This window comes from Colletotrichum gloeosporioides (genome assembly GCF_011800055.1).
Source record: "Colletotrichum gloeosporioides strain Lc1 chromosome Unknown consensus_45, whole genome shotgun sequence".
NCBI lineage: Eukaryota > Fungi > Ascomycota > Sordariomycetes > Glomerellales > Glomerellaceae > Colletotrichum > Colletotrichum gloeosporioides.
In genome coordinates, this window is record NW_025544690.1 from 261684 (window position 1) to 289588 (window position 27905).

At 56.9% G+C, this 27905-nt stretch overlaps 10 protein-coding genes across 10 annotated transcripts; 6 read left to right on the plus strand and 4 right to left on the minus strand.

Annotated features, from left to right (window-relative positions):
• Positions 1-1560: 1560 nt before the first annotated feature.
• GCG54_00002056 (Transcription factor RLM1) lies at positions 1561-3679 on the plus strand (the record flags this gene model as incomplete). The annotated part of the gene is made up of 3 exons (XM_045402155.1): positions 1561-1616; positions 1686-1842; positions 1898-3679. The coding sequence occupies 3 exons, from the start codon at positions 1561-1563 to the stop codon at positions 3677-3679; spliced, it is 1995 nt and encodes a 664-aa protein (XP_045264437.1).
• Positions 3680-4473: 794 nt separating this feature from the next.
• GCG54_00002057 (uncharacterized protein) lies at positions 4474-5352 on the plus strand (the record flags this gene model as incomplete). Its single annotated transcript, XM_045402156.1, has 2 exons — positions 4474-5199; positions 5257-5352. 2 exons carry the CDS (start codon positions 4474-4476, stop codon positions 5350-5352), a joined length of 822 nt encoding a protein of 273 aa, XP_045264438.1.
• A 2263-nt stretch (positions 5353-7615) lies between these two features.
• GCG54_00002058 (uncharacterized protein) lies at positions 7616-8219 on the plus strand (the record flags this gene model as incomplete). Its single annotated transcript, XM_045402157.1, has 2 exons — positions 7616-7726; positions 7785-8219. 2 exons carry the CDS (start codon positions 7616-7618, stop codon positions 8217-8219), a joined length of 546 nt encoding a protein of 181 aa, XP_045264439.1.
• Positions 8220-8590: 371 nt separating this feature from the next.
• GCG54_00002059 (uncharacterized protein) lies at positions 8591-9409 on the minus strand (the record flags this gene model as incomplete). Its single annotated transcript, XM_045402158.1, has 2 exons — positions 8591-9186; positions 9247-9409. The coding sequence occupies 2 exons, from the start codon at positions 9407-9409 to the stop codon at positions 8591-8593; spliced, it is 759 nt and encodes a 252-aa protein (XP_045264440.1).
• Positions 9410-10538: 1129 nt separating this feature from the next.
• On the plus strand, positions 10539-13601 carry GCG54_00002060 (Alanine--tRNA ligase; the record flags this gene model as incomplete). Its single annotated transcript, XM_045402159.1, has 3 exons — positions 10539-10617; positions 10704-13372; positions 13425-13601. The coding sequence occupies 3 exons, from the start codon at positions 10539-10541 to the stop codon at positions 13599-13601; spliced, it is 2925 nt and encodes a 974-aa protein (XP_045264441.1).
• Positions 13602-13870: 269 nt separating this feature from the next.
• Positions 13871-15472, minus strand: GCG54_00002061 (uncharacterized protein; the record flags this gene model as incomplete). Its single annotated transcript, XM_045402160.1, has 2 exons — positions 13871-14080; positions 14138-15472. 2 exons carry the CDS (start codon positions 15470-15472, stop codon positions 13871-13873), a joined length of 1545 nt encoding a protein of 514 aa, XP_045264442.1.
• A 451-nt stretch (positions 15473-15923) lies between these two features.
• Positions 15924-17288, plus strand: GCG54_00002062 (Cysteine synthase 2; the record flags this gene model as incomplete). The annotated part of the gene is made up of 1 exon (XM_045402161.1): positions 15924-17288. One exon carries the CDS (start codon positions 15924-15926, stop codon positions 17286-17288), a length of 1365 nt encoding a protein of 454 aa, XP_045264443.1.
• A 343-nt stretch (positions 17289-17631) lies between these two features.
• Positions 17632-18708, minus strand: GCG54_00002063 (Transcription elongation factor S-II; the record flags this gene model as incomplete). The annotated part of the gene is made up of 3 exons (XM_045402162.1): positions 17632-17640; positions 17700-18452; positions 18568-18708. The coding sequence occupies 3 exons, from the start codon at positions 18706-18708 to the stop codon at positions 17632-17634; spliced, it is 903 nt and encodes a 300-aa protein (XP_045264444.1).
• An 868-nt stretch (positions 18709-19576) lies between these two features.
• Positions 19577-21346, plus strand: GCG54_00002064 (uncharacterized protein; the record flags this gene model as incomplete). The annotated part of the gene is made up of 1 exon (XM_045402163.1): positions 19577-21346. The coding sequence occupies one exon, from the start codon at positions 19577-19579 to the stop codon at positions 21344-21346; it is 1770 nt and encodes a 589-aa protein (XP_045264445.1).
• Positions 21347-22135: 789 nt separating this feature from the next.
• On the minus strand, positions 22136-25980 carry GCG54_00002065 (putative E3 ubiquitin-protein ligase RHC2A; the record flags this gene model as incomplete). The annotated part of the gene is made up of 3 exons (XM_045402164.1): positions 22136-22176; positions 22231-23902; positions 25774-25980. The coding sequence occupies 3 exons, from the start codon at positions 25978-25980 to the stop codon at positions 22136-22138; spliced, it is 1920 nt and encodes a 639-aa protein (XP_045264446.1).
• Positions 25981-27905: the final 1925 nt, after the last annotated feature.

The following is a 27905-nucleotide window of genomic DNA, read 5'->3' on the forward strand; positions in this document are numbered from 1 at the left end:
GCCGGTACCTTTCCCGGCCGGGGCTAGTACCTGAAGACCCACCAGACCCTGATACAGTGCGCAGGACAGAGGTGGAGATTGCATCTGCACACGGTACGACACATGCGTCCCGTCGCAGGCCTAGACAGTGCGGGCGGCCAGTCTCAGCTCCCATCTCATTCCCTGCCTCCTGAAGTTGTCGTTTCACGAGCGTCCGCAACGGCCACCAGGACCCCCAGTCATAGAACGCACGCACCAAGAGCCTCGCGACCTTGCCCTGTCGGTGGTGGTGAGGACGAAGGTGAGGTGCGAGGTTCAGGTGGAGGGCGGCGGCCGGCTGGCTTCAAGCTTGACGGCGGGCACAAGGGGAGGGGGAGGCACTCGTCGAGTTTGGGAGCACAGGAGCTGACCGACGGCTGCAAAGTGGAGGCTGCAGGGCCTGGAGACAAGAAGAGGGCCGCTGGCCCGCCATATGCCTGCACACTTGGTACCTTCCTCACCTCACCTCAGTTCTTCCCGCCTGCGAGGTACCTTGCCTTACTCTCACTCACACTCTCTCTCTCTCTGCTACTACCTACACCACACCACACCACCAATCGACACCGCGCGCGCAGGTGACAGAGTAAGGTACTGCGTAGGAAAGGAACGGTGCCGGGTACTGGTACTGGAGCACACCCCCCGCCCATTCTTTTTTTCCACGTCCTTTCCCAGTTCGCTCTGCTCCCACGCTTCCCACTCCGTCAAACCCATCCCATCCCATCATCCACCACACATCCCCTTGTCTTTCCATTCCCCTTCCCAAAAGTCATCAAGCTGCTTCTGTGTTTCTACTCTTCTGACTGGCTGATACCCCCTTCCGCTGCAACTGTACCGTACCCTTTACCTAACTACTGCTGCTGCTGCTGCCACCACCCTCTCTCTTTTTTCTTTCCCTCCCCTTCCCTCCTTCCTGTCTGTCTTCCCGCGCTCCCAGGAAAAAAAGGTGAACACGATCGCGTCTATTATTAGAATCATCCACGCCAGATTCAGCCCCATCGACCTGCACCACAACGCCTGTCCATCCCAGACCTGTCGCATCTGCACTTGTAATGGGATCAATGTACGTTCTCTTGACGCATCTTGAGCTGCTCTCCCCTGCTCCAAACCCCAACGCCTGCATCGCTTCAGATCCCCAAGACCCCGGGATGCGCTGCGCTGCCTTGTCCCTGCCCACCAAGCGAACCAGTTCGACTGACGGATCACCAGTTGGGAATTACAGCCCACGAGACAGGCCCTTTAGATAAAAGCAATCAGCCCTCCCCGGCCAAACTTTTGCTTTCCGCTCCAGTTGACCAGCCAAGCTTGTTGCTCCGAAATCCATCACGCTCGCCTCCCCGAGCCTCAACTTGTCTCGCGAGTCACCTCGACAGGATCAGTCGACGCACCGCCTGAGACCTCGCCGCCGCCGCCGCTCTCTTGCCAATCGGTTCGACGTCGTTCCCCTCGACCTCGACCTCGACCTCGGCCCGGTACCAACCCCAAACCCCTCCTCCCATATACCATCCACCCGCGTCAGTAGCTCCGTAGAGCGTCCGGGTCAAGATGGGTCGCAGAAAGATTGAGATCAAAGCCATCAAGGATGACAGAAACCGCTCTGTGTAAGCTTGACACCCCGCGCTCCTTGTGATCTATCGCGGCTTTTGGCTGACCTGTCGCGTCGCATATAGCACCTTTCTCAAGCGCAAGGGCGGTCTGTTCAAGAAGGCGCACGAGCTTTCCGTCCTCTGCTCAGTAGACGTCGCTGTCTTCATCTTCGGCAGCAACAAGAAGCTGTACGAGTATTCTTCCACAGACATGCGAGAGATGATCACCAGATACACATACGTAAGTCGCAGACGAAAGAGCACGTCGCGATCACTAGAGGCTAACCCTCGCGCAGCACGGCGGCCCGAACGAGCACAAGGGCCCCTCTGACTTCAACGGCGGCAACGACGAAGACGAAGATGAGGAGGGCGATGGCACGCCCCCCCACGGAGAGTCAATGGAGCCCCAGATGATTCCCCCTCAGTTCCAAGGACAAGCGCCATTCCCCCATATGCGACACCACACCCCATCAGCCTCGCCGCCTATTCCTAATGGCATGCCCTTCCCTCAACACCCCGGGCATCCCGTGCAACGCGGGCATACGCCGCAACCGGGAATGGGATCGCGTCCCGCTTCCAGGCAAGACATCCGCCGCATGGGTCCGAACATGGGCCCTCAGCCCGTCGGCCCTCCTGGACCTCAGCAACCTCCTGTCAACGGTTTCGCCTACATGCCCAACCCGGCCATCTACAACCCGCAGAACCAGCCCAACATGCCGCCTAACATGTCTCACGGAATTCCCCAACATGGCCCTCAGTATACTCAGTACCCGCCGAACCCTCATCCCCCGCACATGCAGCAGTACATTGAAGAGCAGCGTCGCTCTTCCATGCCGCCTAACTACCCGCAACCGCAGGGACCGCCACAAGGTCCAGGACCGCAGGTTTCTCGGATCTCGCCATCTCCGCCGCAGCCTCCCACTCAGCAGTTGCCTCCTCAGCCGCCGCACATCTCACCCCCGCCGCCACAGCCTCAGCAGCTCGAGCCTCAGCAGCAGCCGCCTCACCCGTCGCCTCAACCTCAGCACCAGCCTCAACCCCAGCCTCAGCAGCAGCAACAGCAACAGCAACTACCGCCGCCGCCGCCGCAACCGCAGGAGACCGCGATGCCGGCCCCAATGGAGCCGCGATCTGAAGCTCAAGATAGACCTCAGCCGCCACTACTGAACACCGACAGCGCTATCAAGAAGCTGCCGCAGCGCAAGCAACACAGCATCTTCACGCCCATTGACGAAAACCGCTCCATTCTTTCTCAGCACTTGGCTTCATTTGCCTCTGATCAGAGCAACGGAAAGGGTCCTCAGCTGCCAGACCAGGCGAACATCAAGATTGAAGGCAGCCGCTCCCAGTCTGTTGATGTCGGTGCTGTCTCTAGGACCAATGGGTCTACCTCGTCTCCACCCTTGCCTCAGCGCGCCACCTCTACGTCGCTAAACAAGACTCGCAACATTTCCGTGTCGTCCATCCCAGAGACAACGTTTACTCCACCTTCTCGCACCAATAGCATGAAGATTGGAGGTGGTGCGCGTCCCCGTTTGAGGGTGGAGATTCCCGACGAACCTTCGGATGGCGGTAGCGCAACTGCCGAGTCAAACTCTCCTCGCAACTCGACAGATGCTACATCCCAGACGACTCGGCGCCATGCATCCGATTCGCACTCTTCCGGTATGGTGCTGCCACCGCCATCCCCGTCCGCCCAGACGCTCCTGTCAGCCGGTGCCACGGGCCCTCCCAACCCGTTTGCTCGGCCGCCGCCGCAGCAAAACAACAACAACATGAACAGCAACATGAACATCGACACACCCGTCTCTGCTCTTCCCTCTCGATTTTTGAACAACGAATTTCTCCCAAGCCCGAGCAGCTTCTACCCCGAGTGGTACTCGCGCGGTGGCAGTGACAGCAACACGCTGCCTAGCCCCTTGAATTTCGCGACTCCCGTGGTTGGCTCAGGTCCCAGTTTTCTGAGGGACGACAATGCCACCAGCACCAAGCGCAAGAGTCCCGAAATCAGCGCAACCGGGCCCCACGATGGGCCCGACGCTGGCAACGAGCCCAAGAGGGTCAGGGTTGACTCTTAAACTTTTGACATCCCTTCGTCTTGCCGCATTTCTGTACCATCTTACCCGCATTCTGGCCTCCTTCAGACCAAATATGGAGTGCATTCGGTTCTATGATACCTCTTTCCTTTCATTTCACGGCATTAGCGTCACGTAAGGTTTTTTTAGTCCACGTTCTCTTCTATGTCTGGTGGATTACCAAGCTGCATTGTACAGGCGCAAAAAGGGACACGGACAAGTATTGTTTTATTTTGATTCCTTAATCTCTTGTTTCTGTTTGGGAGGAAGGTTCTCATCCTCGAAACGGCTCATGGGATTTGATGTGCACATGGGACATATGTGAGATGATCAAAGGCAGGAAGAGAGGAGGATCCGGGGGCGTTTGGTGTTTTATTGTAGATTATTTAGGCAGTGGTTGGTCGGCCAGTTTGAATGAGTGTTGATCTGAATTATTCTATGTGTTCCTTAATGACGTGAGCTATGACCTGCCGGGCCAAGATCATGAGAAGCCACTAGGTGGGTGGCTACCGATTGGCCACGCCCTTGTTCACGCAGTGATGCACGTCCCGCTGGACTCGGAAAAGAATTGGACACAAAACCCTGTAGAGGAGTAGTCTTTTGAAGCGAGAGGCCGATATTGCTCATAGGCGAATGAATGGCGGCAGGTATGGGTTCCGTTCAAACTGCCCGCTAACACCATTCTAATATTGGAAGCGGGAGGCACTCCCACTTTAACCAACTCCTCGGTAGCGCCATGACGGAGTGGAACCGCAATGACATTCTGGCTTTTCTGAACAAGCATCATTTATCTCACAATGAACACACCAGCGGCCAAAAGGCGCCGGCTCGATGATGCAAGCAACACGCTACGGAAGCCATTCAAGTCACCAGCGGTAGTGCGCAACCGCGACGCGGCAGCGGGAGACGCTACCGCATCGCCGTCACGAACAGATGCGGTCAATACAAACTCGTCCTCGACCCGGTGCGGCGGTAGCGCTACGGGTGCCACGGCACAAAGGAGCGGGATCCAGCTCACGACCCCCGCCAAGCAGCTCAGCATGCCCACCCGTCGTCCGTTCAGCTTGTCGCGGCCTCAGCGCGGAGTCTCACCCTCGCCTTTGAGAACGACGGGCGACGGCACGCCGACGGGCCTTAGGACTGCGCGAGATGTGGCGGGCCGCGAGGAGATCGTCAGACAGGCGGAGCGGATCCGAGGAGGACGGTCCGGGGCCGGGTCCGAGACGGACGAGGAGCTGGTCGTGCTGATTGCGAAGTGGAGGGCGGCGAGCCGGCAGGCTGCTGAGGAGGTGTTTGAGGCGTCCAAGGAGAGGGTTCAGAGCATGGGTGGGATGAAAGCTTGGAGGAAAACGAGGAGGGAGGAGCAGAAGAGATTTTTGGAGCGGATGATGGAGGAGGAACCTAGAAGAGATCGAGATGAGGATGCTGACAAGGAGGATGGATACTCACCAGACAACGTCGGAGCCGAGAATGAGGGAGACAAGGGCGGCGGCGACGAGGACGGAGAGGATGATGAAGATGAGGTGAGACCTTCTGATCCAATATTAGGATGAGGCGCGGCGCTAACTGACATTTTGCAGGATGAGTTCACTCTGGGAACGATGCTGAAGAGCATGAACATTGATTTTGAAGTCATTGGCTACGACGAGGATACCGGATGGTGGAGGGACGGCTGAGCGACAAGCTTGCCACACGCGGGCTTCGTCTGCTCGCCAAGACTGCACCCCACGACAAACACCTTCCGTGACGTTCCCGCGCTCGGAGCAGCCCGACGTTTGGCTCTAGCTCGAGATCCTTCCCGAAGATTTTACGTTGGTAGAGGGAGGTGGCTATCTCGACTTTGTTTGTTCCATCTCGAAGATGGGATTGGTTGGGCAGATGCTACAGTTACGGCAGAAAGGGCCCGAGACCAAACCACCAGGGAACCGCGGAATCGGTCGAGGTGGATTGACTTTTTCAAGCATAACGCGGGCAACGGGGTCTGTTGATAATTAGCTCCGTCAGAACAGCCCTACGTCGTCAAAGTGGAGGGGCGCGGAAAACGAGATGAAAAGGAAAGTGCGCACAACTCTATTCTTTCCACCTTTCCGCCTGTGTCTGTGTATGTGTCTGCGCCTGTGCTTTTCGGCAAGCGGTTAGGTATGGTGCTGCTGCTGCTCGTCGACTGGTGCTGCGGCCCCTCCCCCTCTCGCCTTGAAGAGGAGAAGGCTTGGACGAGCAGGTTGATCATGCCAGGGTGTCCCGGATCTGCTACGTGCCTTACTTCAATCAAGCTTCGCCTTACGCTCGTCTAAGCCTTATCTTGCTCATCAGGGTCATGCGGCTGGCTTATGGTGGTATGCACCAGCCCGGGCCATTTGAGAATCGGGAACTCGGGTTCTACGCAGTGAGAGGCCACCTTGGCGCTGGGTTGCTGATTACATGCAGACACACGTCCCCTTCGTTCTCGCCTCCTCTCTGCGTCTCTGAACCATGCCCAGCTGATGATGGCACCGTGGCTGACGCAGCCGACGATCCGATCTTCCTGTCCATTGGGCATGCATCAGCGGTGGTCAGTGTGTTATTAAGACCACAGGAGGCCTGTTAATGTCTCCGGTTCTGGCGGTCGGTGGTTATTACTCAGTGCCCGGTTCGGCGTGGGCGATGAGGGGGAGCATCGCGAAGTGAGGCCATAATCAGCGACTCAGCGAGGGGAAGAAAGGGTTTCCGCTTCGTCTTCGCTCCGAGGAGGGAATGCTACGGTATGTGACGGCATCTACAACAAAGCTGCCGACCAATGACTCTCGTCTGGATCCATCAGAAAATGAGAGGTTCGAAGGTGCGATTAGAGAAGAAAGCCAGTGGGCTTTCAAGCGTGGTGGGCCTTTTCGTCGGGTATTAGGCCGTCTTGTCGAATAGTATGCATCCGCCTTCCCGTGGTGTTTCTGGTCGTGATTTGGGGTCAACTGGCTGGCTGCTGGCCGCGGGCAGCGACAAACACGGCTGAACGGCTTCGAACTTCGCAACGTCGGGCGCAGAGTGTATCGTGTTTGCCCTGTTGTCGCCAGTCTGCTGGGCGATGGGCGACAGCGACCGTCTTGTGGTCTCTGTTGCTGCCTCTAAGCCTCGCCAGGTCGTCGGACCCGAGAGGGATGAAACGGTTCTGGTGCATCAGCGCTGCCGCAGATCAGGCACGTACCGGTCGGTCATCGTCACGCCTGGCACCCGCTCCCCGACAAGCTTCGCCAGAACGGCAGGTTGGCGGCTCGTAGGGGAGATCTCTGCTCCACCTTTTCTGTCCAACAGGCCAATGAAAGACCGGTTTCCGAGAGGTAGCCAACCCGGAAACACCAAAATCAACATCCAACCACCCCTTTCCCCACAGAATGCCTACCTTACTATGGAGCACACTCAGTACCGCAGTAGAGAAGTGAAGAGAGTTAACCATGCGATGGAGCAAAACCCAAAAAAAGTTGGCCGACCGCAGCGCGCCCGCCTGCGCGAGCACCACCTCTGCACCCGCACCCAACCCCATGTCCGAGAGCAAGAGACGGGGGTTGTTTTGTATGGGTGGCTGGTTTGCTCGGTTCCAGGCCCTGCCTGTTCCCTCCTCGCCCGTCAAATAAGGTCCTCGACTCTCTTTCGCGTTCGTCTTTTTTAGTTTTCCTGCTTGATTCAAATAAATCACCTCCCGCATCAACTGAATTCTTGGCGCTAGTCTTGAACACTACTTTGACATCCTACGAACCAAACATCGTCCCCTCCCCAATCCGACTTTGTTGGTTCCCATCCGGCGTAGTTGATCTGCGGCCCACTCCCATCACATCGACAGCAAGCGTCTACAAGCCACGCTCGACGACAGCGAAGTAGCGGGATCGTTGACTGGCTTGGCGAAGGGAAGGATCGGAAAGGAGGAATAAGGGCGACGATCGCTACTTTTTATAACACACTTCACACATCATGAGCGCCTACGCTATGTTGGACGCTCGTCAAACCGTCGTTAACGCAAACGACTTGCCTCCCGGTTGGGTCATCCAGAATGGCCGTGCTATTCCATGGTGGTACAGCAGGGTAAGTTCATCGACACGCCCTTCATCGCCGAGACAACTCATCTAACACACGACTACAGACAGGCGTTATCGTCAAGTGGTCCGTCTTCCTAGGCCTCACAACGCTCTTCGCCGCGTTTCTTATCATCGGCTACATGCACGGCAAGAGGCGACTCAAGAAGGGTCTCCTCCCTCTCGGCTACCACCGCTGGCTGTTCAGCAGAGCCCAGCTCGCCCGCGTCGACAGCCGCTACGCCTGGCCGCAGGCGACGTACAACAACTACCGCCCCGAGTACTACCAGCAGCAGCAGGGCTACTATGGGATGCAGGGCATGCCGCCCCCGACGTACGACCCCAACGCCGCGAGGCCGCCCATGTACGCTCCCCCCGACGGAGGCTCCAAGGTCGACCCGTCGCAGGAGTATGGCATCACTCCACCCCCGGGCCCGCCTCCCCCACCCGCCGCCATGCCGGCGAACCACACTGGTCAGTCGTATCCTTACCGGGCGCAGTGATTTGGTGTTTTGAAAGGAAAGCGTTTATGGCGAAGCGTCGGGGAGGAGGAAGAAGAAGCATTTGCTGGTTCAAGATGAGATGACGAAGACGGCGAGCAGAATCATGATGAAAGACTACTTTGTATTTTCTCACGCACTCAGAGGCTGGATGTCCAGTGCGATTGCGAGGCTGAATGTCTCGATATGATGATTATAACTGTTGTAAATCGTACAAAGCAGTAACCATGGCAATAAGATCAAAAAATGATACCATAAAAACGCCTCGCTGGCACGGATACTCGTGCCGATCTGCCCCGCCTTACAGCCGTGGATATCGTTATGTGTATATATACGTAGGTACTCAGATGTTTACTTGCCTGAAAAGGTGCTTGCTAGTCCATGTCCATGGCATCGGGGTCGTATTCTACAGGTGCCGAAGCCTGAGGGGCGGATACGAATTCGGCAGGCGGGGGAGGAATGTGTTGTTGGGGAATAAACGGCGGGGGCATCTGCACCGGCTCGCCTTTGCCCTCACGTTCGAGACGCTGTCTCTCACGCATGCGGGCACGAGACTCGACGATGGCCTTGCGGACGCTGTCTTGCTCTTGGGGAATGGTCAGCGACGTGGGCTCGTTGTAGAGGACCATTTGCATGCCAGCGAGCTGGCCTTCGTCGTTGGCGAGGATATGAGGGGGAATGCGAGTGGCGCGCAGGTGCTTCTCAATGTCCGGGAGGAAGACCAGTTTGCCCTCTTCGGGTTCGCTCTCAGACGAAGACAGCTCGTCGTCAATATCGTAGATGTAAACCTTGTACTTTGAGTCGTCAAGCTGCATCACCTCATCATCTGAAGGGAGTTTGCGGTCACGGCGGCGGCGACCACTTGGCGGTGTGCTTGACGGTGTTGCTGACGGAATGACGTCTGGAGATGCATTTGATGCGGAGGCGATGGGATTCTCCACGGGAATGTAGAGCTTCTGGCCATTCTTTTCTGCGTGACAGTCAGCAATGCACTTTGATACAAAGTCAATTGGAGGTAACTGTGGCTTACCCAAATTCAACAGACTGAGTCTCTTGGACAACCGCTCATTGTCCTGAGACTCGGCCTTCCTCTTGCGCCTCAACTGCCTCGTCTGTTGATGTTGGTGCTGGTCCGCCTCCAGGGCGTGGGCATCCAGGGCGTGGGAGGGCGATTGGGCCCCGTGCAACAGCATTTTAGGGGCGGCTGCTTCTAGAGAGCCCGGGTCTCGCTGGAACTTTTCCTTCCCGCCTCGCCTACTTCCTAACCCCGTTCAAAACTCGAACCGCAACTGCCGACCCGGGACAACGACAACGAACCACAGTCGACGAGAATGTTCAATTAAACGCAGAGCTCGAGGCCGGCCACTAAGATCGCAGCACGGAGAGACACAACGAAAAACGCAGCGTGGGACGACGGACGCCGCAATCGGGTGCGCGCGGAGGTGTGAAGAGGAATACGCTGACCGCCGAGCTGGTTTTCCCGAAAGGTGGGTGGTGTGGAAAAGGGAATATCCCGTCGCAAAGCGTAAGCTCGAGTGAGTTCCGGTCGACGGGCGAAGGCCAGGGCCAAAGAGAGGCGATAAGAAACCCGACACCGGCGAAGGTTCAAGACGGATATACGTCCGGCTGGGCCTGGATTCCGACAAGGCGTCTCTCTGCTGAAAGGAGCTCGGTCGCTTGTGGCTACAGCTGAAGGGTCGTCGTTCGTTCTCGAGAGGAGCTGGAGTGAGGAAAAGAGGAGACAATCGACGGTTGCGTCGGGATCGCAATTCGCTGGTGGCCTTTTGTGGTATTTGAGGGGGAATGACCAAAGCTGCGGTGCTCGTGCTAGGGGCGCGTTCGCTGGCGCGGAGCTGCAGCCATGGGGGACAGCTGGGGAGGAGCAGGAGCTCTGGCGCTTTTGTACCGCATTTGACTCATTCGACTTCTTGTAGAAGTTTCTACAAAAGCGCCGAAGCAACCCCCTCGTCAACTACCGCCCTGCACCACCACCCGCTCCCGCACCAGCAGCAGCCCAGTGTCCCGCTATCGCTGCCGTCGCTGCCCCTCCTACCCCAAGTCCGAGGCAATGCACCAAGCCCAGCATCAGCACCAGCTGCAGCACTAACAAGCTCGTCCCGCAACAAGAGTCACACCCGCCGCGCCGGCGACCCTGATATTTCGCCTTCTTCCACCACTCCCTCCACCACCGCCAATCTTCGCACGAGAACGCCGGTCAGATTCCAGACGAACACCGTCACGCCTCCGTCTGGACTAATCGCATCGAGGGTTTTCCCCTGGCAGAGGCGCTTTTCTTCTTCCCTGACTTCGTCTACTGCAACCATGGCTGAGCAGCAGTGGCCCGGCGCCGTCGTGCGCAAGACTTTCTTCGACTTCTTCGAGAAGAGGGGCCACACCATCGGTACGATATCACCACATTCCCACCAACAACACCATGATGCTGCATCGCGCACATGCTGCGCTGATCATGCAATGCCTCTTACTCAGTTGTATTCTTGTGGTTGTACAAGTTCAATCAGCTGACCTCCGGCGTTATCGCTGCAGTGCCCTCCTCCTCCGTCGTCCCTCACAATGACCCCACCTTGCTCTTCACCAATGCGGGCATGAACCAATTCAAGCCTATTTTCCTCGGAACGATCTCCAAGGCCGATCCCATGTACACTCTGAAGCGTGCGGCCGACTCTCAGAAGTGCATTCGCGCCGGCGGCAAGCACAACGACCTTGACGATGTCGGCAAGGACAGCTACCACCACACTTTCTTCGAGATGTTGGGCAACTGGTCCTTTGGCGACTACTTCAAGAAGGAGGCAATTGAGATGTCCTGGGAGCTTCTCACCAAGGTCTACGGACTCGACCCCGCTCGTCTGTACGTCACCTACTTTGAGGGCAACCCTGCCATGGGTCTTGAGCCGGATCTGGAGGCGAAGAACCTGTGGCTGTCCGTCGGTGTCCCCGAAGATCACATCCTGCCCGGTAACATGAAGGACAACTTCTGGGAGATGGGCGACCAGGGCCCTTGCGGTCCTTGCAGTGAGATTCACTACGACAAGATTGGCGGCCGCAACGCTGCGAGCTTGGTCAACATGGACGACCCCATGGTTGTGGAGGTCTGGAACAACGTTTTCATTCAGTTTGACCGCCAGGCCGACAAGAGCTTGAAGTCCCTCCCGGCTAAGCACGTCGACACCGGTATGGGCTTCGAGCGTCTTGTCTCTGCTCTCCAGAACACCGTCTCCAACTACGCCACCGACATCTTCACCCCCTTGTTCAAGAGGATAGAGGAGGTCACTGGTGCCAGGCCATACACTGACAAGTACGGCGCTGACGACACTGACGGCATTGACACTGCTTACCGTGTCATTGCCGACCACATTCGTCTCCTTACCTTCTCCATGTCTGACGGTGCTGTTCCCAACAACGATGGCCGTGGGTACGTCGTACGCAGAGTTCTCCGCCGTGGTGTCAGATATGCCCGCAAGTACTTCAACGCCGAGATCGGCTCTTTCTTCTCCAAGATCCTCCCTGCGCTCGTTGAGCAGATGGGTGAACAGTTTCCTGAGATCGTCAAGAAGCAGCAGGACATCAAGGAGATTCTCGACGAGGAAGAGGAGGCTTTCGCCCGTACTCTGGACCGCGGCGAGGCTCAGTTCGAGAAGTACGCAAAGGAAGCTCTCAAGAAGGGCGAGAAGAAGCTTTCCGGTGCTGTCGTATGGAGGCTGTACGACACTTTCGGTTTCCCTGTTGATCTGACCAAGCTCATGGCTGAGGAGCGCCAGCTCGAGATTGACGAGGATGAGGTAAAGGAGGCCCAGGAGAAGGCCCGTGAGGCTAGCAAGGTCGTCAAGAGCGCTGTTCAAACGTTCGCCAAGCTCAACGTCCACCAGATTGCCGAGCTCGAGAAGGAGCTCAACGTCGCCAGGACAGACGATGAGGCAAAGTTCGGCAAGGGCGATGCCAAGAGCAAGGTGCAGGTCATCTACGATGGCAAGGGTTTCGTCAAGTCCACCAAGGACCTCGCTGAGAAGACTCCATTGGGTCTGCTTCTCGACAAGACGAACTTCTACGCCGAGTCCGGTGGCCAGGTTGCTGACACTGGCCGCATCGTCATTGACGATGTTGCCGAGTTCAAGGTTCTTGATGTTCAAAACTTTGGAGGGTACATCGTCCACAACGGTTACCTCGAGTACGGTGCTCTGTCCTCTGGTGAGGAGGTTATCTGCGAGTACGACGAGCTGAGGAGATCTCCTATCCGCAACAACCACACCGGTACTCACGTTCTGAACCACTCTTTGCGTGAGGTGCTCGGCGATGATATCAACCAGAAGGGATCCCTGGTCGACAACGAGAAGCTGCGTTTCGACTTTTCGCACAAGACTGGAGTGACGATCCCCGAGCTCAAGAAGATTGAGGAGTTCTCCAACACCTACATCAAGCAAAACGGCAAAGTCTACGCCAAGGAGGTCGACCTCGACCTTGCCCGCGGCATCGAGGGTGTCCGTGCTGTCTTCGGCGAGACTTACCCCAATCCTGTCCGTGTTGTCTCCGTTGGTGTCGACGTTGACACAATGCTTGCGAACCCCAAGAACCCAGAGTGGCGCAAGTACAGTGTCGAGTTCTGCGGTGGAACCCACGTCGAGTCAACTGGTCTTATCAAGGATCTCGTCATTGTCGAGGAGAGCGGTATCGCCAAGGGTATCCGCCGTATCATCGCCTACACTGGCGACGCTGCTCACCAGGTCCAGCGCGAAGCTGTTGAGTTCTCCAAGAAGCTGGACGCTCTCGAGGCCCTGCCTTTTGGCCCCGGCAAGGAGCAGGAGATCAAGACTACGCAGCACGCCCTGAACCAGCTGACCATCTCCACACTCACCAAGGAAGACATCAAGAAGCGCTTTGAGAAGATCGTCAAGGCCGTCACTGATGAGCAGAAGAAGCGCCAGAAGGCCGAGGCCAAGACTGCTCTGGACACCGTCGTTGGCCACTTTGATAAGAACAAGGACTCAAAGTGGTTCGTCGGTCAGCTCCCTATTTCCGCCAACGCCAAGGCTATCGGTGAGGTCGTCAAGCACTTCCAGTCCAAGGACAAGGAGCGCTCTGTCTACCTGTTTGGCGGTAGCAAGGACGAGGGCGCGGTCGCCCATGGTGTCTATGTTGGAACGGTAAGTTGACTAAACTCTTCTTCTATGAGCACCAGGCTAATCCAAGTAACAGCACCTTTCATCCCAGGGTGTTACTGCTGAGCAATGGGCCACCCAGGTCAGCGGAGTTATCGGAGGCAAGTCCGGCGGTAAGGAGCCCGTTCGTCAGGGACAGGGCACCAACGCCGAGAACATTGACGAGGCTGTTGCCACCGCTGAGAAGTGGCTCAAGGAGAAGCTCAACATCTGAGCGTGAGAAAAATATTCCCGCTGCATGCCGTGGGCGCATGTTGGCAACCAATTCACTTTTGTTCAGGAACTAGACGGATAAGGCATATGGGTGGAAAGGTCATGTTGTGAACCCGTAAGGGCACACAGGAGTAGTTTGAAGAGATTTCAAAAGCAGTTCCCCTCACACACGTTTACGGTGTCAAGATGAAGATGTTGAATGTGTCATCGCGGAGAGATCTTCCACGGCCCACGGGGTATATGTCCTTTTTCTCTATACAAGGTCGTTGTTTATACAGTGACCAGAACACTAGCGTTCTGGTAGTAGCTCAGGAGGGGGTTCTCCCCGCTACGCGTTTGGGTGTCTTCGAGGAACGCCCATCGCTTCATGAAGTCGCCGTGCGACATGAGTCTCGTGAGCTTACCTGTGATGGCCTGGTACACGGTCTCCATGACATGAAAGTCTGTGGGGAACATAATGTCAAAGTAGCCCTGATGAACCTGCGGTTGGTTAGCATAGTCTCGGCCACCATCAGGGCTCTCGTTCTAAAAGCTTACCAAAGGCGTCGTGACGGGCACCGTCTTCCGCTCGTAGCGAGTCTGGACAACAGGCGCGTTGAGACCCGGGATGGCGTCCGGGAGGGAGTGGAAATCACTCGTCACGAGACGATGCGCTGGGAAGTACTTCTCTAGCACGTCGAAGAACTGCATCAGCCGGGTGGGCACGTACTCCGCCTCTGAGAGGTTGGGCATGAGAGGCATGCGGGACTTGAGGTTGCGCAGAAGACGGTTCGCCGGGTACGGTGTCGGATACCGGCCGCCCGTGGCGGCGTCGCGCACGCGGAGGAAGCGGGCGAGGACGGGGTCCAGGTCCGGGGAGTAGAACTCGTAAAAGTCGTTGTCGCCGTCGACCAGGACGGAGCCCTGCAGCGGCTCCTCGGTCGCCAGGTCGTAACGCACGCAGTCGTGGGAGAAGTTGTCAAAGACCTCCATGGCTACGAAGAAGCACGGCGAGGGCACCCTCTCGGACCACGAGAAGATGGACTTGTTGATGATCTCAACCTTTGAAGCGTGGCCCCTCGAGTCGGCGGTGGACAGCAGGTGATGCTTCTGCAGCGACGCCAGGGCCGGCGAGATCTCGATGATGCGGTACTGCGTGCGGGCATATACCTGCGGGTCGAGGTCGCGGATGTAGTCGAGGATGTTGAGCATCAGCGTGCCGCGGCCGGCGCCCATTTCGTAGATGATGAGGTCGTGGTAGGGGTACGTCGTCAGGCGGTAGTTGGACACGAGGTACCGCGCGATGGCCTCGCCGTAGTACGGCCGAAACAGCTCCGTGGGGGTGTGCCACAGCGGCCGGGCGTCGTTGACCCCCTCGCGCTCGTCAAGGTCGTCCTCGAACTCGGTGTACCTCCTGCCCAGCTCGCGGTAGAACTGCGGCTCGTCTTTGAAGGCGGGAAAGTCGAAGGGCTGGCCGGGGGAGAAGATGACGGCTTGTTTGGAGAAGTAGCCATACGCCGGGTTGTACAGGCTGTCCTCGATGAAGTCGCGGGTGAGCATCTTGACCTTGCGCGGGCGGGTGGAGCGGGCGGCCAGTTCGGCGGAGGTCAGGGTCGGATACGTATCGAATTCTTCGGTGCGGTCGCTGGGGAAGAGTGATGTGCGCTGTTGCCATTTGGACTCGTTTGTCCGCTCGCCTCTAGGTTGCGATGTCTTGACGGCGTAGTGCCGCCGTTGTTGTGGTTGTGCTGCGGCGGCAGCGGCATTCTGGGTGCTGTGACGGAGGGTCGGCAGAGAGCCGGCGGCGGCGGCGGTGGTGCATTGCCTGCGGGATTGACATGCCGGGCGGCGAAAGAGCTCGCGGAAGAGACGGGTGACGAGAGGAGAGTCCATCCCGGAGACGGAGGGGGATTTGCGGCGGTGAGACGGGCGTTTTCAGCTCGCAGGCCGTAGGAAGAGGTCAACAAACTGCCCAAAATCGCAAATCGTCGGCTCCTCATTTGGCATGGGGGGGTTCGGGACATGGCCCGAGCTCCCTGTTGGACGGGGCAGCTGTTAATCCGCCGATGGTGTGTGTGGCAGGCTTCAGCCAGGGCACCTGGGACTGTCTGCTGTGCAGATGGAGGCTGAGAACAGGGGTCCAATGGAGCTTAAATGACATCACATTTTAGCGGGCTAATCCCCTGTAGTGGGAGATGGTCAAAATTCATGCGCACGCGACCGCCTGTTTGTTTTTGATCAGTGACTCGCCAGCTCCGACACCGCAACACACATCTCGCAAGAGAGAGAACACAAGAAAGGTTGTTGCGGCAGACAATGGAGCAACACACATGACACAGACAACATGTCTCTAAGCAACCATCCAAAAGCCTACGGCTCTGCCGCCCTGGCGCTCGCCTTTACGGCCGGCATACTTGTCACGTTGGGCTTCAAGGACTTTTACCCGGACCTCGAGCGCCGATACCAGCGCCGCCGCACACGAAGGAGGGAAACCGGCGGCTCTTCTACGGACCCTTCCAGACGAAGCAGTGCTTTTTGGGGACCGCCGGTGCAGCTGGAGGACCATGAATCGGGATCGGATGCGGACGCTGCGGCGCTTGGCGCATGGAACCCGCCCCTCATCGCCGAGGGCGTCGCGGGGGCAATCGGGAACACGCCGCTCATCAAGATCCGATCTCTAAGTGAGGCCACGGGACGCACGATCCTCGCCAAAGCCGAATTTCTCAACGCTGCGGGAAACACGCCCAAGGACCGTGTTGCGCTGTCCATGATCGAGGCGGGGGAGGCTTCCGGTCTGCTCGTTCCCGGGCGCGGGGACACCATCTACGAGGGAACGGTCGGCAGCACTGGTATCTCGCTGGCAACGCTCGCACGCTCAAAGGGATACCGCGCGCACATCTGCATGCCCAACGACATGGCCATGGAAAAGGTCGACCTGCTCCGCCACCTCGGCGCGACGGTCGAGCGCGTGCCGCCCGCCCCCATCGCGTCGCCGGAACACTTTGTCAACCTCGCCCGCCGGCGCGCGGCCGAGCACGCCGCCAAGGCAGGCGACGGCAGCGTCGGATTCTTCGCGGACCAGTTCGAGAGCCCTCACAACTTTGCCGCGCACCTCGCCACCACGGGACCGGAGATCGTGTACCAGACCGGCGGCAGGCTCGATGCCTTCGTGGCCGGCGCGGGGACGGGGGGCACCATTGCGGGCGTCGCCAAGTACCTGAAGGAAGAGGCCAAGGTGCCGGGGCTGCAGGTTATCCTGGCGGATCCCCAGGGCAGCGGGCTCTACAACAAGATCCGCCACGGCGTCATGTACTCCAACACCGAGAAGGAGGGCACGCGGCGCAGGCAGCAGGTCGACACGATTGTGGAGGGCATTGGAATTAACCGCATCACGGAGAACTTCGAGGCTGGACGGGAGTTGGTTGACGACGCGATCAAGATCACGGATGAGCAGGCGTGTCGCATGGCGCGGTGGTTGGTGGAGAACGACGGCATCTTCGTCGGCAGCAGCAGCGCTGTCAACTGTGCCGCGGCGTGCGTTGCGGCGTCGAGGTTGCCCGAGGGGAGCCAGGTCGTCACCATCCTCTGCGACTCAGGCACTAGGCATCTCAGCAAGTTTTGGAAGCATGTGGCGGAGATGGGTCTCGAGCAGGATGAACACTCGGCTGATTTGTTCTCTGCTCTCAAGATCGACCCCGCAAAGAAATGAACAACGTGTACATGATCAATGCCAATGAGACGACGACTCGATAATTCCTGTTAGTCTTCAGATGAATCTATCGAAACCCTCCTCTAGAGTGCAAATCCCCTCGATATGAGCACACCGTAAGAAGCAAGAATGATTGCCCAAGCTTTTGTTTCCGGGGCGTAAGAACGGCTTAAAGCAATGAAAAAGGAGGCCACATTCCCTCATCCCCAACTCCGAACCAACCGAACCGCACTTTCCGAGTGCCAAATGCAAGACCGCCCGTGCTCAGTAACGGGGTATACGCGAAAACACGCCGTCAAGTGGATAAAAAAGAATCGAAACCTCCGCAGCTACGGATACCGGCTTAAGAAAACTGAAGTCGACGTTAGTCGGTGTGCGCGCGAAACACAACAGCCTCGGAGTAAAGCTTACCTTCCAGCGGTTACCGCAGACAGTGCATTCACAGAAGGTGGTCATAGGCTCATCAGCACTGCGCGTCTGCGCTTGGCTGTAGCTGACCTTCTTCTGCTTGCACTTGCCGCAAGTCAGAGCATCGCTGATACTCTTCTCCGCCATAGGCACCTGCGCCTTCTTCATGTTCTCCTCCTGGAGCAAGTTCTCCTTCTTGCGCTGCTCGGCAGACTTGAGCTCCTCCAGGGTCATGACGACGAAGCGGTCGGGAGTAATCTTGCCCTCCATAACATTCACACCAAGCTCCTTGTTGGTCTTGACCTTGAGGTTGGAGAACAGAGATCTGATCTTCTCGCGGTAAGGAGTGCCGACACCCTTGAAGTGGGAGAGGGCGGCAGCCTCGACAGCAACAGCCTTGGCGAGGACGTCAGCGACAGACGCTGTGGAGCGGTAGGCGAGGCCGTTGTAAAGGAGCTCGATGCAGGCGTCGCGAACGCTGTCGCCGGTGCGCTTGGTGTCGGCACCATCTTCCTTGGCACGGCGGTTCTCGGCGTTGCCCTTGAAGGGCTCCTTGGAGCTGCCGGAGGACGAGGGCTTCGGGGCGCTCGCGGTCGTGGGGGAGGGCGCGGCAGGGGAGGATTGCTTCTTGAGCTTGCCCTGCTTCTCAGCCTCGACGAGCTTCTTCCATTTGTGAACCAGCTCGGTCGCGGCGCGGGCGATATCCTTGTTCGAGTTCGACCGAAGCTTGCCGACGAAGACACCGGCGCGGGTGGCCTAAGCGATTGTTAATTCCTTCCCAAGCGACAAATACTTGCTTTCATCTTATCGCGAGATAATATGAGAGGGAAAAAAATCGGATGGGCGATTAAAAAAAAATAAAATGACGTACTCGAAGCATCTCCTCGGTAGGGGCGGCCTCCTTCTTGAGGCGCTCAAGAAGAGCCAAGGCTGAAGAAGGCGGGTCGTTGGCCTGGACAGTCTTGTTGAGCTGCTTGATGCTCGACTCAAGCTCGCGCTGATCCATCGTCATGGTGGGTGAGTGTGTGCGCTTTTGTTTCGGGTGGATTGGGGTGTTTGTTGATGCTGTGCGCGCAACAGGCAGGTGGGTTTATAGAAAGCGAGGTTGTGGAAGGTGAGGCTACGGAAGTTCCTGACCTCAAAAAGACGTTTGGCATCAATCGCGCCGGAGGCTAAGTGGGGCAGCTGGGTGGTGAGGTCGTGTGCAACGTTCCCCGGATTCGGCTCTATGTTTCACCGGACAGGTGGTGGTCGGACTTTGGGGAGGATGTGCTGCCGCGCGGGGTGATGCACCATCTGTTATCGCCTGGTCCATGTGACCTGACCAGGGGAAGCGAAGCTTTATCATTGTCGAGTCACGCTGCCACATGGTCCCTGCTGCTGCCAATACAGCGGATTCAGTGGAGGAAGCTACCCACTAAAGCTGCCTTACCCCCAAACAACAGCTGCCATGCAAGGGGCGCCTGCTGGATCTTATGACGCCAGACCGGGACGTCTGTTGTGAATGTCTGTGAACTTCATCTTTACATCTCATTGTTATAGATCGTCCTTTGTCTGCCTATTTTGCCCAGAACCGTTGTCCCAACCCCTGTTATTAGCTCCCGTCTGATGACTCACTAGCAAGTCTCCAGAACAATCATATTATCTCTTCCCAACTACATATATACCGAGGCGGTCGCATTTCGCGAACTTTGTATCTATTTCGCCACTGGACGCGGTCAACGCGTTTCTAGGGCACACACGCTCAGCGCTTTCTTGAACGACGGGCCGGGTCGCCCATGGACATCATTACTCTTGCCAATACTATATATACACATTATTTCTTAGGCTGAGGCCTGTCTGCCATCCCCCAAGTCTTATCGACCTAATCTGCCAACGCGATGCCTTCGCGACGCGAGCAGGAGCTTCCCGTGGAGAGCTCATGGCGCCTGATCGAAGGCGGCGAAAACGACAGCTTCGACACGTCTATACTGAACGATCTCGAAGATGACGATGGTTTTCAATCAACTGACCCGTCCCAACTTCCTTCGCAGTCTTTCAGCTTCGGCGCTTCCCAAGAGTCGCATCACAGCGTTCAGGACTTTATGAATAAGGCGGATGATGAACGGGTAATCCTCCGCTCTCCGTTCCAACCTACCGTTCGCCACGACACCAGCCGGACCCCGGATCCTGAGTTTTACATGCCCTCCGTCCACATGACTTCCGGCCCAGGCACCAGTCCCCGAAACAGCAGCGGCCGGTCCTCGAGGACCATCCGTCCCGGCGACGATTCCTACCAGCTACAGGACGTGCGCCGTCGTGCGATCCGGCAAGCGAGTGGTGGAAGTCCTGTCAAGTCTAGACGTGGGGATCCGAGAAGGAGCCGTGGTTACTACGAAGACCCAGTTGGACAGCCGCGGGCGGTTTCCGAGAGACTATCCGAGAGTCTCCCGAATGCGCTCTTCAACATATTGGCCTGGGTGTTCAACATCATTGGTATGGCTCTTGGATACGTCCAAAAGCCCTTGGCTCTGTGTCTGGCAGTATGGCTCTTCTTCGGCGCATCCATGGTGCTTCAAAACATGGTTACGAAGTCAATATCAACATCTCTCTCCCCGCTTTGTCGCATCCCGGGAGCTGCATATCTAGATCTGCCGTTCTGCCCTTCCCCCGGGCCACTGAACGGCAAGACGCAAGATGCCGAGTCCGCAAACGTCGAGTTTGACGACCTCATGAATGTTCAGTCGCAGTTCGAGCAGGTCCTGGAACGCAGTGCTGATGGCGTCTCTCTGCCCATGGAGATGAAGCGCTCTGAATCATCAATACGCGACCTTCGCACCATGGTGCGATACTCGGAACTCCCGCAGCGGGAAGAGCTCGTGCACGAGTTCAACGAGTACGTTGATACCGCGCGCCTGACGGCTGCCGATCTGCAGAAGTTCAACGTCCATGTTGGATCTGCCGTGGACTCGGTAATATCTATCAACCGCTGGACATCCCGATACCTGGATACACTGTCTACCGCGGAAAACGCCGACGTCTCTCTCGTATCCCAATGGACGAATTGGCTCTTTTACCCATTCACTCCAACTGTGACGCCCTTCTCGGAGCGTACGCTTTTGGACAAGTATATCGAACACACGGCTCTCGTGTCAGACCGCATTGCAGGGCTTATAGTCGAAGCGCAGGGCGTCCTCCTACTGCTCTCAAAAGCCGAGGAGAGCCTGAACCAGATCTACGAGGTCGTCACGCGCTCCTCGAACTCGGTCAAATCCCGCAGAGACGAGGTCCTCTGGACCATCTGGACACTCGTCGGCGCCAACAACAAGCGCCTCCACAACCTCAACTCGCAACTCTCACTGCTCCGCCAGGTAGACCGCCAGCGTCTCACGGCCGTGGCGCAGATCTCGGCCCTCATCGTCGACCTCGAGAAGATACAGGCTGGCCTGGGCGACCTTCGCGACCGTGTCGCCGCCCCCGAGCTCGTCCGCGACTCGCCCGCCGCCATCCCCCTGACGGTGCACATCGAGACGATTGATCGCGGCGTCGAGCGGCTGGAGGAGGCCAGGCAGCGCATCCGCGCGGCCGAAAACGATCGCATCCGGGAGGCGCTGGCGAGGGGCGGCGCGAAAGAAGACGACAAACTCATTGAAGGTCGTACTCGCTCATGATGAGGAGGTCAAAATTGAGGTGCCGGAGAAGAGCGTTGCCAAGAGAAAGCCAAGAAGAGCCAAGAAAAAGCCAAGACATGACATGGTGAAAGTTTAGGATATAGTTTCCTCTACGCGAGTAAAAGTGTTTTTGAGACGAGCGGGCGTTCGGATAGAAGCGAGCAAAGTACATTGGATGAGGGATGGCATTGCTTTAGATTCGGATGAAACAACAATGGCAACGATACCATGGCTGAAGTCGTGTCTTTTCACCAAGCAATAGATGGAACTCTGTTTTTGGTCTTGGAAGTTTAAAATGGTAATCTTTCATTCAGTGTGCGACTCGCTCGTTCCAGGCCGCTGAAGAAAACAGCAAGGCCCGAGCTGTCTCTGCTGTTCCCTTACTCGCCGCGCAGCTGGCGGCAGTCATCACTAAATACTAAACTTTTAATATCACGCATGGCATCCGCCGACCACGCCGTTGATGCATGTCCTTTCCCTGTAGGGTATATCCAGTCCAAAGATGAGGAGGCCTTCTTGAGAAAACCCCCTTAGAAAAAAATCCGTCCCAAAATTGTAAAACGCTGAAAGGTTGTGCCGAGCCTGCCGAGTCTAATCGTCGTCGTGAGAAATGAAGCAGTCTCCTCGTCACCCAGAGTGGTGGGGCAGCCGCCGGGGAGAGACTGTCGTTAGTCTGTATCGTGTTTCGTCATGTTCCCTCAAAAAGACACTGAAGCAGTCCTGTCTGCCTGACCAAAAACGCCTGTGCACCATGCAACGCCGAGTTTTGAAATGCTTCGAAAGTGCGGGTCATGAAAACCCTGGAAAGACCTTGACGACGTAGCGCTTCCCTTGAGTACTAGTTAGCAATGATCATTCAATTTGATAGATTAGCCAAGGCTTACAAATTGGGTTGCGCCCGTCGGGGTCGTCGAGCGGCGTACCCGCCAATGCCCGCATCCGAGCCCGTGCCAAGGCGGAGGGACTTTTACGTCCTTCCGGCTTTGAATGGGTCTGCTTGGTGTCGTCCGAACCGGGCATATGGAGGCGCAGGCCACCCGACTTCCGACGTTTGCCTCGAAGACCGTGATGTGCTGCCGGTGAAGCTTGAGGCGGTCGTGATATGGGTTGAGTAGGCTCCTGACCGCCTGACTGACTTGAAGGTCGATCTGAATCTTCCTGCTCCTCTTGTGTCGGCTCTAGGGTTGACATGCGCGGGTCTTCCGTCTCTGCCGGTGCAGGGGTACGTGCGGTTGCTGACTCTTGTGCTGTTTTCGGGGACCTGGAGGTTGTGACGGGCGTCATCGGCGTTTCCTTCGGGGATGATGCCGTTTTGTCCGTGCCGAACAGCCGTCTGCCCCAACTTTTGCCTTTGACCTCCTCTTCCTCGTCATCTGACTCGACGACGATAACCCTCTCCCTCAGCCGTCTAACGGCCCGCTCTCGACGGACCATTCCATTGGTAATCTTGGGGCAGTAGTTGCGTGGTAACATGTTCCTCTTGCAAATCGGGCACAAGGAGCTGTTCAAACTCAAAAACTCGTCAATACACTCCGGATGGAAAATATGCCCGCAAGGTAATTCTCGAATTATGGATTCGCGATCCACGTAGTTTTCCAGGCAAATGTGGCACTGAGGCTGGAAGTTGGTAGCAACGGTGCTCGTGGCGCTATTCACGCTGGATCTGCGGGCTCTTGATTTCGGTGCGGCGGACTCAGAAACGGTACGTTGGCTTCGTGGGGATCGAACAGACTTTGGTGGTCTCGTCGTTGCCGGGCTGCTGACCATTTCCGGCTGAAAGCTGTACGTAAACAGCGGGAAACCTTTAACATGGTTGATGGGAACCGTGATTCGTTTGATACCCATAGCCTCCAGGTCGACCTCTCCACTCAACACTCTCCTTCGTAGGGATATCCTTCGTCTTCTTTGCACTAGATGCATCGTAAGTGATAAACAGGCAATGATGAATATGACAACTCCGACGACCGTAAGGATCCATGTCCACATAGCGGGCACACTATCTCGGTCCTTTACAGTCAACTCGGTCCATATGCGTACATAATCGTTGTCGTGGGGGTCATATATGTCCTGGATCTGGTCTCCGTACGGTATTGACGATAGATTTCCAGAGTATAGACTGAGTTGGCGCATCATCTTGTTGCCTTGGGCGCCGGGAACGGCGAAGATTGGGAAGCGGTTCTGGGTCCGCCATGCGTCGTTGTCGTCGAGATCCCATATTGGCGAATCGGCGCCCTGGGGTTCTCTCGTTGAATTATTTGGCCTGTAAAAAATGAAGGCACGGATCGGATCGAGTCGGGCAGAGGCGAGATACGCCAGAGTACAGGTGGCGTTGAACCATGGTGCTAGGGCGATGAGGTTGTAGTTTGTGGGAGGTAAAGCTGCCTGGGTGGTTGCGTTTCGGGGGATGATGTCGTACTGCTGCTGGTAACATGGATTCGCGACAGCGAGATCGGGGACGTAGAGAAGGCCTCTGATGATGCCATCTTCGGTATCGGAATTGGTCGAACTCAAGGTGGTGAGGTTCTCGACGATTGTGTCTTGGTACGCTATGTTACTCTGCGCCTTCGGTTAGAGGAGGACATCAGAGGACAAGCGACGATGACGTGACGTACTGAGAGTGATGTGATATTTCTGATAATCGTCGAGGGGACGGTGTTTGCACCTGACCAGACAGGATTACTGAATAGCAGACTGCATCATGGTCAATAATGATCCCTTGGGCTACGAGGTTAAGGGCCGTGGCGGGGGTAAGCCGGTTTTGATGGGGTGGGCAGACGCCGCGTCTGCCCACTGAGGCGCTGATGGGTATCGTGACGCTGAAATACATGCTGTGGTGTGACGACTGGACAAAAAGCCTCGACGCAGAACAGGAGGAAAACATGTCAAATTGACAGCGACCAAGGGAAGCGACATTGAAGAAAGGAAAGAAGGATTTTGAGGAAGATTGCTGAGACATACACGACATTTCGAATCTGTTCGAGAGCTGTGAGACGTCAGTGGATGATGCCAAGACCGGGGGGACTTTGGCACCTCTTGGCCGCGAAAAGGGAGACAACACCAGGCGATTTGGCAGCTGCAGAGAGCGAGTCCACAAAGCGTGGCTTCTCGAGCAACACATCGCCGTCTAAAGGAGAATATTTATTTTACTTACACATGCTTTCCTCACATGTTAAGCTAGGAGGTTGAGGGCATTGAAACCATCAACCTCGCAGAAGAACAGTTGTTTGGCGGCTGCTCTGGGAGGACGGAAGTGAGAATGAGAGAGCCAGCCAGGCGGGTGAGAGGGAAACAGCGGGCGATGAGGGTGAGAGGCCCGGGTATTGTCGTGTCCAGGACTCGGGCTGCTCGAGGGATCCAAGGTCGGTCGAGGCGGAATAGAATTCGAGAGGTAGCGGATTGCTGACTGGAGCCTCAAGATCAACGTCTCGAGGGCAGGAGCCGTGTCGGAGCGCGTGGAATTGGGAGTGGTCGAGCAGAGCGAGAAGTCGGGAAGAGCTGAGAAAGGGACGAGTGAGGATGAGAGCTGGGGCCCGGCGCGATTTTCAATGCCAAGCGGGGTTCGACAGGTCGTTCCCAGTGCGCTGCAGGAGCACACTGCACATTGATCAAGTCGAGGTGTCGAGGGTGTGGTGGGCGTGCGTGGGTGCCCGTGGTTTGGTAGGTACGGTATGGGGGTGGGTGGTGGATGGAGGATGACTGACAGCGACAGGCGCAGGAGCGGGAGCGGGAGCAGGAGCAGGCAAGTCAAGGCAAGGACGGGCAGGGAAGAGCAAGCAAGCAACCTGGGTGCGGGTTAGAGAAGCAAAACAGCAAATGCAACTGATTACAGACGATGAGAGAGGGCGTTGGTAGCAGTAGTAATTATCTCTCAGCAACGTAACGAACTGACCGTAAGGCCCCTTGGGCCGGACAGGCACTAGGGGCAAGGTCGGAGGAGGTACATGAGATTATGCGCAACTCGGGCTGTACACGAAAGTACCTGGCCAAACATTGGCTTAGGCATTTGTCAATTGTAGGTCAGTCGGCAGGTACGAATACCTACCTTACGGTACGGTACAGAGTACGGATACAGGTATTCGTAGGACAGCAGCAGGGGGGCGAGCGAAAGGACAGGACAGGCGCACCGCACCGCACCGCCCACACAGCCTCCCTTCCTTGCCTTGTCCTCGTCGTTGACCGATAGGCAGCCAGTCTGGTCTCTTGTTTTGTCGTCCTTCCATGTCATCGTTCCCGTTCATGCCGTTTCGTTGATTTTTGGATGCATGTCCAGGTCTCGTCGGCCATCTCTCTCAACATGTTTCTCCGACAGCATGCAGCTTGATCTTCATTCCTGCGAGCATCTTGCGCGGCTCGTTACATCCGCATCTCCCTCACTCTGGTTCCTGACTCTCGCACTCTCCACTGACACGCCGAGTACCTGCTGTTACCAGGAACGGATAGGCAGGTCCACCTGTCGACGCTGAGCACTGGACTGGGTCACGGCTGGGTGCTGCGCAGAAGGGGAGGTACGAGAGTGCGAGGGTGCGACTGAGAAGAGGGTGGGTGGGGTCCGATGGAGCCGTGAGAGTTCTCCGGTAGCCAGTGAGAAGCCGCTCATCCGCGTCGACGCAGGTAGCGGAGTTAAGGCCCCCCATGCTGCGTGCGCCAGTGTGGCATCCGACTGACCGTCTCCGCTAACAGAGGATACTCGTACCCCGTCCGCGTATTTTGTGCCGGGCAAGGAGCAGCCCATAGAAAAAGAAGCGCGATGCTGCTGCAGGCTGCAGACTCTGAGCCGACCAACCGACATTTGAATGCCAGCGGCAGCCACGGCACACGGGCAGCACCACCAGAAACCAACACTCCAACCACCAAAACGGCAGCGGCACGCCCTAAACCTCCCTAAAACCTCGACCAACCCTCCGTTCTCGTCTGCCAAACAGCCACTGAAGTTGCCGCTCTTGCCGTTGTTGTTTGTCTCGACATGCACAACCCCTCCAACAAAGCTTTCGACTGAGGTGTACCTCATCTCCCTCGCTGCTTGCTGGCTGCCTCATCATGCACTCGCCCGACACCCGACGCCCGGCGAATCGGACGTCAATGGAACTTCGCTCTCGTCGCTAAGCTTTTTGTTGCCTCGAAGCTTGTCTGTCTGATCTTTCTGCTAAATCGAACTGCCCCGTCTTCCGTCTCCCGTCGCCCCGGTCCTCTCCTCTTCCTGGTCGTTACATCCAAAAACATTGCTACACAGAGATCTCCCTGGTCACCCAGGCCGGCTCCGAGGCCTTGCCCAATGGACGTCAACAACTGGCCCTTGCCAACGACCAAGCTGAGGTGAAAAAAGAAACGGCTTCTCCGTCTTTGTCTCTCGTTCCCTACCTACCTACCTACCCATGTACCACAAATACGTGCATGCCCAAAGGTCTCGCCAATCCCGCTAAACAAGCAGGTCATTCGGTGCGGAAAAGAGAACCTCCTCAGTGTCTTAGCGCGGAGGAAAAGACCCTACCTTAGCCTCATCACCTCGAGGCACGTCGCTGGGTCCGGATACGGGCACCAACAGTCCCCGGCCTGCTCACACTGCCTAGCCAAACCACTTGCCTAGGTACCGTCAATAACTACGAAGTGCTCTGTACTAGGTAAGTAGACCACCTCAGTCAGGACCGCCTCCAGCTCAGTCTGCAGATCTCTGGAGAATGTCTGCCTCCCGCTCTCCTCTCTCGGTCTCAAAACCCTCCCTCAATGAGAATTTAACTTTCTGTCTCATCAAGGACCCGGTCCTCCCAGACGGCAACTTGTGCCGACTGTTCCAGACTCGACATGCACCGACTGATGTCTAGTGACAGTTAGACGATGTCCGACCGGTTCTCTCGGCATTCACTCACTCGGGGTTCCCAGCAATACGGCACCCTTCGCGTGCTTCTCTATGCCAATAGACCCTCTCCTTGCAGACCGTCACACAAGTGACACAAGCCCATCTGCCCTCGGTTGCATGTCTTCCATCTCATGCCACGCGTGGTTGCATCTGCAAGCCTTGGGACATGTCATACAACAAAGACGATGATGCTGGTCCTGTAGAGAGGATCGCATCGTACGATGCGACCAATGGAACCACGCATCCTGAGATGACTAGCTTGCCCGCCCTCGATTTCGTTGCCGCTACAAGTATCGAAATGGGTGGGCGCAAGAGTCCAGCGACACAAGCAGGCCGCGGACGGTTTAAACGGCAACAACGTGCATGCGCCGCCAGACCGCTTCTGATAGACAATCGACTATCGGACACCCATCTTGCGTGGCCTGTGTCCCAAGTCCCGGTTTTGGCCAGTGCCACACAAGTTACAACACAAGATGACAATTGCCAGCGCCCAGGAATCCTACGATAGACGTCCCGCTGCAAGTCAACTCGCGGGAAAGGCTTCTAGCAACTGTACACCCTTCTAGCTTCGATCGCTAACCGCCAATGCGTCTTGGCATCCCCATACAAGTCTCGCAATCTTTCAATCTTCGGACGCTTGTGGTGCTTAACCTGGAATCTGTCAGCGACCAACTGTCCTTCCGCAGGCCTTGTCAGCAGTCGTAG